This window comes from Ahaetulla prasina, chromosome 2 (assembly GCF_028640845.1).
Source record: "Ahaetulla prasina isolate Xishuangbanna chromosome 2, ASM2864084v1, whole genome shotgun sequence".
Lineage (NCBI taxonomy): Eukaryota > Metazoa > Chordata > Lepidosauria > Squamata > Colubridae > Ahaetulla > Ahaetulla prasina.
In genome coordinates, this window is record NC_080540.1 from 82,171,858 (window position 1) to 82,184,421 (window position 12,564).

Consider the following 12,564-nt stretch of genomic DNA (forward strand, 5'->3'; position numbering starts at 1 on the left):
CATATACTATCCAAAAGAGAAAACCAAACATAGAAAGTGCTTTAACAAAAAGTGAAAAAATGATAGAAAAAAAGTGTTTGTTACAATTCTATATATACTTATTTAATGCAAATATTAGTCAAGTATGTATATATTTCTAATACATTTATACATCTTTTTTAAAACTACTGTATTTTGTATGTGTCCCATACTTCCTTATAAATATCTACTAAGTCTACATCTATAGATAGTCCTCGACTTATTACCATAATTGAACTCAGAAGTTGTGCCAGTTATTAAATGGGTCATCACAACTTTGCCCAATTTTATTATCTTTTTTTGCAGCAGTTGTAAAACAAATGCTGTGGTCTTTCTTCCTTCCTTTTTCCTAATTGGCTGCCCATTTTACAACGTAACTCTTGGCAGCTTGTAATAATACACACACACACCCCAATTAATATATGCAGATGCTATGATCTAATTACAGATGGGGAAAGTGGGGACAGGATTGGGAGGGGGATCTATTGTTAAACAATCAACCACCTCCACTGTGATGTTCCCAAGTTAACGGGCAGAGCCAAGTCTTTAGGCCCTTATAAAAGATCAGGAGGATTGCGGCCAACCTCACATTGGGGGCAAGATGTTCCAGAGGAAAGTTGCAGCAGCAGAGAAGGCCCCTATCCAGAACTCTGTAAGCTGCAATAATTGGGCTGACGAGATCCACAGCACGCTTCCTCTGCCAGCAAGGGTGGAATAGGCCAATCCCAGTGGGGTGAGAGTCCTCAAGTACCCAGGACCCATGCCATGAAAGGCTTCAAAGCTGATTACCAACACTTTAAATTGTGCCCAGAAACAGACTGGCAATTAATGCAGCTCATGGAGCAATAGTGTTACATGGGCCATTTTTCAGGCCCCAAGAATTGCCTGAGCAACGGCACTTGCACTAGCTGCAGCTTCTGAATGCTCTTCAACCCCACATAGAATGTACTATAATAGTCCAACAGTGACATGACTAGGGACTGAATGACTGAGCGCATGGACTTCTGATCCAACAAAGGCTGCAACTGCCACACAACCGAAAGCTGTGGAAAGGCTCTCCTAGCCACGTCTCCCACCTCCTCTTTGAGCAGGAATCATGAGTCCAGGACAATCCCCAAGATGTGGATCAGATCTGTCTGGGGTACTACCATCCCAACCAGAGTCAAAGATGACAAAATGCTGGATCTCGGGACCTCATGCACCCAAGGGCAATCAGTCTTGTGTGGAAATATAGAGTCGAGTATGGTCGGCAACGATTAGCACGTACGTGCGAGGGGAACCTTTACCTTTACTATGGTCAGTGTACTACAGATACCTCAACCCATGGTGATGCACGATCTCACCCAGCAGTTTCATGTAGTTGTTAAAAAGGAATGGAGAGAAAATTGTGTGCTGTGGCACGCCACGAAATAGTGACCCAGGACTGGACCTCTCACTCACTAGTCACACTGATGGGCACTAGCTTTGGAGAAAGGAGTTGAACCAGTGCAAAACTGTGCTGCCCAGCCCCAGTCTCCATAGTTGATCCAAAAGTATACTATGATTTATGAAAGCTATTAAGTGAACCTATTACCCACAATGGGCATTTTTGTTTTGCCAGAAACTGGAAGTAAATACTGGTTTCTGGCAGAAAACATTGTAAATTGTGGTCACATGACTGCAGAATACTGCAAACAGCCAAAAATGTAGGCTAGTTGCTGAGCATTCAAAATCTGAACATCGGAATTTTGACTCCAAGTTTTAAGTACCCTTTGGGCAGTGTCCATTGTAATATTGAATGGTCACTAAGCAACTGATAAGTCTAGGACTACCTCTATAGGCAATCAGCTGATCGGTGGCAAGTGCAATCAGTTCCTCAACCCACTGAATAATAGAGCCATTTATCTTTCCAATATCCAAAGATATTCTATTTATCTTGCAAATCAGACTTTTAGGCATAGTAGGGATACCGAGAATCTATTTATGTTCTCCAGTTGTCAAATTCCATTTACTACGTACATAGCTCAAATCTTCTGAAAAGGTTAGCTTTTGTTGCAGAATGACATTTATATAATCCAATACTTTCTCCCCAAACTTGGTAAGTGTAGGACATGGTAGAAGTATGTTTTAAAAGAAGCATTATCTTTATTACATCTCCAACAAAGTGCTTTCTTGACATATCTTTTCTGTAGAAATGTAATGAAGCTCCATAGTTGTAATCTGAGGCCTATTGACATCCTTGCTATAGAATTTAAGACACTTCCATTGCTTAGACATATTTTATTCTGTTCATTTCTTAACATTTGCATATCAATTTGATTTATGATAACAGGGTTTTTGGTTTTGAAGGATTTAACCAGACCAGTTGTTCTAGTATTTCAGGAGTCTCAGAAGCTGAAAATGTTGCTGGTCTATGTTGTTAAATGTCGTAATTATAAAAATTGCCATTGGGATACATTTGAGAGATGATATCTATGTCTTAACACAGAGTATGTTAAAAATTCATCTTCTTTTCAATTTTCAAAGTTGGTTACTCCATAAAATCAATTTGGCATGTATTGAAGGGTTGAATCTTCTTTTTATTAGCCATTTCATTCCATAACTTTTTAACTGATGTAATACTTTTCAGAAATATTAAAGTTTTAGTATATTTGTATCCTAATATTGTCCATCCAATCAAAGATGCCATATATTCTCAGAATCCATGGTTCCCATAGAAATTTTCTACACAATTTTCTATACATATTCCGAATTCCTCTGAGAATATAAATTAACTTGGGAAAAATATTCATTTTAAAGCATTCACCTTTCTCTAAATAATAAAATTTAAAGACTCCCTTCTATTGCTATCTGAAGAAACCTCTTTATATATTTTACTTATATTACATGTTACTGAGTTATATCCTTTGGTATACACATCTCTTTATATTTAATGGATTCAGTAGAAGTACAGAATTGGTCTTAAATGGATGGATAACCCATTTTTCACCTATTGGCATCAATTCTGATTTGAAAAAGTTAATAGAATAATCTGCTATGTTGCTAAAGGTATTTATCTTTTGCATCAACATTAGGATAGTATATTAGGTTTAGAAATAAACAAAAGCATGTTATCTGCAGATAAAACCAATGTATATTCCACATGCATTATGTGCTACTCTGTACCGTCTCTCTGTGTTGTCTAATAGCATAAGCCAAGGGCTCCACATAGATATTAAAAAGCAAGGGTGAAAGTGAATATCCTTGACTAGTTCCTCTGAATAATGGAAGAAGGAAAACACATTTCATTAACCTTTACTTTGGATATAGGAAACTCATATAATACCTTCATTCATTTAATGAATTCCAAAGGGAATGTGAATCTATTTAGTACAGCAAACAGGACTTTGTTAAGTTTTTCAGCATCTAATAATAAAATTACAAACTGTTATTAGTTAAAGTCTATAACTATGTTGTCTACTTTACATAGTTTATATAGACCATCCTTGATCATTTTTAGTAAAAAATGATATCCCTTGCTATAATCTATTTACTAACACTGCTGTCAAAATCTTTGTATCAACACTAACCAATATGATTGGATGATAATTAGCACACTTTGTGTGATTTTTACTTGCTTTTGGTATACCTGTAATATGTCTGTTTAAACAATGGTGATAAAATTCCCTTATCAAATATCTGTCATTTTGACACCAGAAAGTCTATGAATGTTTTATACCACTTGATAGGGAAACCATTTAAACCTGTTTTTTTTACAAGTTGGCATTTCAAAAAACATTTGTTTAGTCTCTACCTCCGATAGTGAAGCATATAAAAGTTGGTTTTGTGTAATTTAAATGTGGTAAATTAATTTTATTTTAAAAGGCCTCATATATCCTAATTCAATAAATCATTTGGCTTGTTATATAATTCTGAATAAAATTCTAAAAATTCACAATTTACATCCACTGAATGTAATAACTGATCCTTGAACTTATGATTATTACAGCATCCCTTACTCATGTGATAAAAAATTGAGCCAGACTGCATGCCCCCCCCCCGCCAGCTAATCTTTGTCATCTTCACCCGCCTTTCCTCTCCTAGGCTCACTATCCTGGCCACACAGGGAAAGTACCGCATCTCTAGGGCTTATTGCTTTGGGGCTGCTTGCACCTCCTCTGTACCATCCCCCAGCCCTAGTGCACATGTTGTCTCTCATTGGCAATCCACGTATCCATTTACTTGCTTGCCCACCTGCTTGTGAGCCACCTGGAAGTTGCAAGTGGCTGCTAGTTTCCCCACTGATTTTGGTTGTTGGAAGCCAGCAGGAAGTCTGAAATTTAACCCCAACATATCTCAGCAGAGGGTGCATACTAAGTCTATAAATGATGGAAAGAAGCACAGTCAACCAAATGGGAGCAGCAGAGCTGTATAGTTTTACTAGACCCATGCATGTGTCCATGTTCAAAACCAACTCTGGATATTCTATATATGTTACGCCCCATATAGCTGAATGAAAACCATGTGGATTTAAGGAAGGTATTGGCAATCCTGATCAAAGGTAAAAACACAGTCCCAATAGCATAAAAATATTCCCAGGCAGACTTGCAGTGAATCAGTTAAGCTAGGATCAGTTTGAAACACTTCCATTCCATGGCCACCATGTCTGGGCTGTTAACTTCTTCTCACATGAATTGAATTTCACCTCTCCTGCATGCTTCCAAAAACTGTGAGTGCTTTCAATGAATAGCTATCACAAGGAAAACACAAACACAAGAGCTATGTACATGTAGAACAGGTAAAAATAGTTGGCATGAACATCTTTTTTGCTTATTCTCATGAGCTGACCTAAACCCAATTCAAAGCCTGCAAGTAACAGAAATTATACATACAAACACACATGATGATCCATGTTCCACATCTGTTTTGTTGTTTAAATAAATCATCTTTCAAGTTACTATTCAAAGCAGTTAATGCTTAGCAACTGAAATGATTCTAGAGAAGATTCCTCTTAAGTTAGAGGGAGAAACCTTAGTCAATAAAAATAATAATAATATCACCATCATCTAGTTGTGATCTAGATTTTTGTAGCCCAGATCTGACAGCAATAACAGAAATCTTTGCCCCATTAATGAGGAATTCAACAGCCCTTTTAAGGTGTTCCCACCATATAAGGTAGTAGCATACTATCCAATACCAAATCACTTGCAATGCTGATTCATTGACGTTTGCCATGTGATTAAAGCCTAACTTTAAAGGCTGTGATAGTAGGTCAATTTTTTAATAATTGTGAAAGATGGAAAAGGATACACGTCATTACATGGCTTATTTTTCAATAAACTATTTTTTTCTCAAAAAATATTTTGCTCAAAAGCTTAAAGGTTTTGTGTAGCTTACATCAAAACCTGATACAAGTTAACAGTCTATAGCTGCTGATGCTTGTCAGACTTTGTAATCAACCATTCCAATTCTGCTGATAGATTTTTTTTTTTTTTTTTTTTGTTTACATTTATACCCCGCCCTTCTCCGAAGACTCAGGGCGGCTTACAATGTATAGGGCAAAATTGACACCAAAATTTCCACTAACAAAATTTATGATCATATTTACAAGAATGGCAACTACAAAACTTTAATACAATCATTTTTTTATATATCTGACTTTTTATAGTCATCATTGCTTGAGTTCTAATAGCAGCTCAATGTTTTTTGAATTATTTAAATATAGTGTGCAACTGCAGACACTGCCAAATTGAATTAATTTTAGAAAAAAATAAAAGTATGCCCAATTTGGGTCCACAATATATTTCCTGGAACATTTACATAATCATTTCTACCGTCAAAGAACCAAAAATTATTTTCCAAGAGAATATAGCATTGTGAATCTTTTATGCTTTTTGGCATCAAAGTTGCCTTCAAATGTAATTCCCTTTGGAACTCAATGCACTCATAGGGAAGCCTAGGATTTGACCTGAATATATAACATGCCTTATTGCAGCCAAATCAATCTGAATGAGATGAAAAACAATTTCTAGCAAGACAGACACCAGTTGTAAGGTACATAGCGATAATGCAAGATTAAATTGACTGGGGTTTTTTTCTTTCAACCCTTTTGTCACAAAGGATTACCACTATCTGTCCCTTTCTTAGGCTTATCTTTTATGGTTATCATCAGTCTTTTTTCCTTTCTTATTCCCAGCCTTTCCTTTTCCCTCCTAGTTAAGGTCAACCCTGCCCTCTGGTGGCAAAACTCTTTTTATGATACTGAACTTTTTATGACCAAAGACTACCACGGCAGATGTCAATGTACAAACAAATTATTAGCCAGATGGGAGAGACGTAAGTGCCTATAAGTTACTTAGACCTATGGGATTCCTGCTGATAACATTTACAACTGGGATGTAATTAGTCAAGTGCTAAAACATGGTGTGACTAAATCTACAACCCTTAAAGAATGGAAATACTTCAAATGCTTGGCATGCTTTTTACATATTACAACTTTGCCCATTAAATTAGTCTGTGACAATGTTAATTAGATTGTAATCTTTTCAAATTTGTTAAAACTTTTGGATGCTTTCTAGCAATAACAACCTTGACATTCTTAAATCAAAAGAAATAATGACTCACAATGCAATTGTTTCTAAACTATTTTATTATTAATACTCATCTATTTCTATCTATGTATCTATTTACCGTGTCTGTCTGTCTATCAAATTTATTTAGTTAATCTTTAAAAGTCAATCTGTCTGGGGGCAAAAGATCTGTGTTTGAAACAGATTCCTTGTTTTTGTGAATGTTGTCCATTGTCACAATTTTATAGCACGTGGCTGCCTTGATTTTTGCCCTGACAATTTACTAGTAATATAAGAAGTAATTTCTGCAGTTGCTTAGAAAAATAGGCAAATGTGCATACAAAAGTAACTTACCAGGTTTATCAGAGTATAGCCTACTATAACATTGTGAATCAGCTTCCTTAACTGTTCCATGAATAAAGAGATCCTGCTGCTGCTACTTCTGAACAGAGTACAATTAAATAAAAGTGTTTGCCCAGATATCTAAGGCAGAACTCTGTTTTTTCATTAGTTCTGCCACAGCCATACATCCATTAAGAAATGTGATTGGAAAGACTAATATTAACAGAATATTATCCAGAGATTTGGATAGACATTTGCCATCATATTTCCTTACTACTATACAATATTTCATCAGTGTTATTCAACAATGCAATGATAATAATCTTTTGAAGGTACAAGCTGCAATTTAAGTTGCAAGATCTTGGGAATATACTGTGTATGAGAAACAAACTACAATGAAAATGAATCACAGAACATCAAGGATATAAATATTGATTATATGTATGATATTTAAAATAAAAATAAATAAGGTTTATTGCAAAGAATAAACTTTGCCAGATTCAGAATCCAAGTTGACAACTTAAAAAAACAAAGCACTAATTCATAATAAATCTCATCTACAGAGGAGGTCACAAAACAGATAGTGTTTTGTTATCATAAAGACCAAAATAGAGGTAAGAATTTGGGACAAGTGAAATAGCAGTAACATAAAGTTGCACAACAACAAAGCATCTACCTATAAATTGAAACTAAAACTCAGGAAAAAAATTAATAATTATATCTCAGAAAGTCTGTGAAAATGAAAGATAGGAATAGGATAAAAACAAGAGAAAAATGTTCTGCTGTATAACAGAACAGCAACATCTTGGTCCAGCTTTCTTGCTTAGAGGTTCCTTATCTTCTAAAGTAATACATACTTTTTTGTTGTTTGTATTTTTTAACCAGTAGGTCAGCAGTGGAGAGCTTCAATAAATGAAACTTGCTTCAATGTAAGTCTTAAAGATCTTTTCAATGGCACAAATATAGGCAGCTGTTCTCTGGTCCAAGCCTAGATTATACTTTGTGGCTACACTCATGATTTGCTAGAAAATAACATATAAACATAAGCAATGTGGACCTAGTATTCTGGTCTGAAATTAAAACCTAAAAAGTAATTATTGAATAAAAATGGTACCACTGCAATAGTGACATCTATTGCAGTAATGCAGCAATGGATATTACAGACACACAAGCATAAAGTAAAAAGTCAACTGTTTGAAAAACAATTTTTTTAAAGACAGTGATAGATAAATGCAACTCAGGGGCCTCTGGTGGCTCAGACTGCTAAGACAGTCTGTTATTAACAGCAGCTGCTTGCAATTACTGCAGGTTCAAGTCCCACCAGGCCCAAGGTTGACTCAGCCTTCCATCCTTTATAAGGTAGGTAAAATGAGGACCCAGATTGTTGGGGGCAATAAGTTGACTTTGTATATAATATACAAATGGATGAAGACTATTGCTTGACATAGTGTAAGCCGCCCTGAGTCTTCGAAGAAGGGCGGGATATAAATGCAAATAAAAAAAAACAACTCAGAAAACACCTACCCTGGCTGAACGTTCCATAGTGAAAGCTAGTCCAGAGTGAACAATATCCTTCTCTGAGGCACCCTTTAAAAAAACACAGTAAACCACAGTATATCATTCTATTTTTATTAATCTAATTATTTCTAACTTTTGTTTTGCAATGTAATGGACTGAATGGATTTGGAACTGTGGGTTGTAAAATACATAGTGTATTGCTCAGGGGTGGGTTCTAATTTTTTTTACTACTGGTTCTGTGGGCGTGGCTTATTTTGTGGGTGTGGCTTAATGGTCATGACAGTGGGCAAGGCTTGATGGTCATGTGACTGGATAGGCATAGCCAACTCAATGTCACTCATGTCAAGGGGTGCCTCACCTGGCCCCTCCCCTCCCCGCCATTCCTTGTCACACCCAGCCTCAACATATCTATAGTTCTGTAAAAATGTTCTCCTTTTTTCAACTTTATTATCTACATACTATAGATGCACTTTCATGGAGCACTGAAAGGAGGAAATAGCCCACATGCTTTGCCCAAGAGCGTAATAGACAACAGGCTTTTAAGGGGCTGCCAGAAAAAGAGGGGGCAATGTATTTTCCAAAGCACCAGAAGGCAAAACAAGAAATAATGGATGGAAACTGAACAAAGAGAGAAGCAACGTAAAACTAAGGAGAAACTTCCTGACAGTGTGAACCAATATAGGCGCAGAAGTATTTCAATCATAATTTCACATATATAATAGCCATTCATGTAATACAACCTGCATATTGTTCAAAAAAGTCATTAGTATTATAACTGATGTTTGACAGCAAGCCTAAAAGTCACAGATTACAAGAGTGGTTCTTTCTCTGTATGTATACAAAATACCACATACCAGGAATAGCATATTAAGATGGACTTTTGCAGTGATGGGTTTCAAAATTTTTTACTACTGGTTCTGTGGGTGTGGTGTGGCGGACATGACAGGGGAAGGATACTGCAAAATCCCCATTTCCTCCCCACTCCAGGTGAAGGTTACTTCAAAAACCCCATTCCCTCCCCACCCCACTAATCTGCTCTGGGAAGGAATCAAACTCCCCCCTCTTCATTTCCCAAATAAAATATTACTCATAAGAAAAGGCTCCCAAAAAATCAAGGAAAAATCAAGCTGCTAACAAGGAACCTGCCTGATACTTATTCCACATTTCTGCCAGCTACAAAAAGGAAACTTTGTAAGAAGAAAACAGCTACCGGTGCTTAGAGATAATAGAAAGTGGAAGCTGGAAGTTTGGCTCCATTTACAAGCAGGCAGAAAACTCATTCAAGACAGGATATTTCACAATGGAAATCGCCCAAACCTTTTTAGAAACACAAAGCCCATGTTGCACAAACCCCAAAACTTCAAAAACATAGAACCATATAAGAATCCCTTCTCTTATCCAGTTTGTTGTTCAGCTGACCCAGAAACAAACTGCTGAATGTCACTTCGCTTCTGCAAGTAAAAACCTCCTTCCAGCAACTGCTACTTGGCTTGTCAATTTAAAGCGACGGGTTTTTTTTTTTCTTCCATTCTTCTTCTTTGCCAAGTGATCTCCTGGCTGAGAAGTGAGTCCTGATTTTTTCATTCTAGCAGATCAATTGGGAGGCTTCTTGGCTTTTCAATTTAAAGTGACGGTGTCTTGTTGTTTGTTCTTCTTTGTCAAGTGAGCCCTGATTTTTACCTTCTATCGATCAGCTGGGAGTTGGGAGGCAGCGAATAGATTGGGGGCGGGGCCAGGCAGAGGTGGTATTTACCAGTTGTCCGAACTACTCAAAATTTTCACTACCGGTTTGCAAGAACTTGGGAAAACTGGTAGCAACCCACCACTGATATTGCTACCAGCCTATCTCAGGTCATTGATATGAGAACAAAATCAGTCCAAGGGTTCTGACTTGCAACCTGCGACTTAACAAAAATCTCTTTCTTATTGCATTAGCAGGCTATTTCAGAGACCTTCTTCTAGATCAGTGGCCCTCAACCTTTCAGGTACCAGGGACCACTTCTATGGAGAAAGGTTTTTCCGTGGACCAGAGGGGCATGGTTGTGTGCTGCCTGCATCCCATGGATGGGGCTTCACTTGTTTGCATGACCCTGTTGTTGGCATGCTGCGGACCGGCAGTTGGGGAATCCCTTTTCTAGATAACGCTGTCTTGGGCAAGGGCCACCCAGTTGGCTGTGGTAATTAGACCTTCTTTTATGCCTGTTAAGAAAGTGGATAAAGATCTTTGTAGGATGTCATCCACCTGCAGGTTGGATTCTTGCCTCTCCTGGCTTCTTTGGATAACTGGAATGGGGTGGGGTGGGATGGGGAGTGAGTTTATGCACTAGATCCAGGCAAATGGTTCCGTATGTGAAGATTCAATGCCCTAATTACTAGAAAAAGATGTTGGTTCCTTTCATCTTGGATCTATAGGTTTTAGACTACTACCATCCAGTCTCTAACATTTCCTTTTTGGTGACAGTTGTGAAGAATGAAATTCCCCAGGTGTCTTCATGAAAAATACAGTGCCCTAGGCATTTTTCATTTAAGAGAATGCTTCAAAAGGGAAGAGAAGAGAAGGGAAGGAAAGAGAAGAGAAGAGAAGAGAAGAGAAGAGAAGAGAAGAGAAGAGAAGAGAAGAGAAGAGAAGAGAAGAGAAGGGAAGAGAAGAGAAGAGAAGAGAAGAGAAGAGAAGAGAAGAGAAGAGAAGAGAAGAGAAGAGAAGAGAAGAGAAGAGAAGGGAAGGGAAGGGAAGGGAAGGGAAGGGGAATTAAATAAATAACTTACTGCTATTCTAGCTTGGAATTCTGATGTGGGTATAATAGGGATACTTCCACTGCTTTTCCCAAATTTTCTCTCCAGACTTTGTTGCACTGACATCAGCAGATGATAGTTAGAATCACGCTCATATTTGAAAGTAAGACGCCCATAGCTGACATGGTTGAGATTCTTCAGCCATTCAAAAAAGGAAACTGTCACACCACCTGCATTTATGTATAAATCCTGCCACAAAGAAACAAATAGTTTCAGTCACTTGAAAATATGTTAAAAATGTATGTAGAAATGCAACACAAAAATTAAAAATAACAAACACATTGTTGCTTGATTTCTACTTACTGACAATGAAAATGAGCTCATGCATCTGTATTGCAACACATTAATTATCTTGCAATGAGGAAGATACGAGAATAGCCATCTTTACTGCAGCACAGAAATTTATTTCCTGTACTGTGGATGAATGATAATACAGACTTCAGAAGCCTACCCATTTGCCCCTTCCCTTCTTATATTAGCAGCAGTGATTCAAGGTACTGAACAATTTGATGTTATTGTAATATTAGGATCAGTCTCTAAGTAAGTAAACAATTTATTACATTATCATTTGATGGTTTTTAAAGGGGGGGGGGCAGAAAAAACAATAGGAGGCAAAGCAGAGGTGAAATGCTCCCGGTTTGGACCGGATCGCCCGATCCAGTAGCAATGGCGGCAGGTGGTTTCGAGAACTGGTAGCAAAAATCCCTCCCCCCCCATGCCCATCTGAGCCGTGTGATCATCAGAGGTGTTTTTTTTTAACTTTTAAAAGCATTTTTTCTTTGGCTGAAAAAATGCTTCTAAAAGTTAAAAAAAAAAAAGCCTCTGACGACCCCAGCTGAGTTGCCTGATCATCAGAGGCTTTTTTTTCTTTTAAAGGCAAAATAAAATGCTTTTAAAACAAAAGCCTCTGACGATCAGGCAACTCAGCTGGGATCATCACAGCCTTTTAAAAGCATTTTTTCAGTCGAAGAGGTTGTAGAAAAATGCTTTTAAAAGTTAAAAAAAAAAGTTGGCCATGCCCACCCAGTCACATTACCACCACCACCACCAAGCCACGCCCACAGAACTGGTAGTAACAAATTTTACATTTCACCACTGAGGCAAAGGAAATAGTGTAATATCATGAACTATAAGAATCATAGTCATAGAAAAAAACCAACCTAATGCCAAATGTCACTGAGTGGCCAAAAACCAGTCACAGATTTGTTTTATTCATAATTGAACCATATGGTAGGTTTCAAGTTCTGTAAACTTCTGAATATACACTGGTCCTTAGGACAGAAATTACTTCCTGGATGGACCAACTGAAAATATTTTAGGTCAAATGAATTATGGAAAGCCCCAAAAACATGTAGCATAGTACTAT

General features: G+C 37.3%; 1 protein-coding gene across 1 annotated transcript in view; it reads right to left on the bottom strand.

Moving 5' to 3' along the window:
• Positions 1-7,792: 7,792 nt before the first annotated feature.
• LOC131192437 (glutamate dehydrogenase, mitochondrial-like) overlaps positions 7,793-12,564 on the bottom strand; it is a 47,131-nt gene continuing 42,359 nt past the window's right edge. Inside the window, exons 10-12 of the mRNA XM_058171583.1 lie at positions 11,172-11,387; positions 8,412-8,474; positions 7,793-7,909 (exon numbers count right to left, since the gene is read on the bottom strand). Coding sequence (XP_058027566.1) covers positions 7,793-7,909; positions 8,412-8,474; positions 11,172-11,387 — 396 coding nt within the window. The remainder of the gene's footprint in view (positions 7,910-8,411; positions 8,475-11,171; positions 11,388-12,564) is intronic.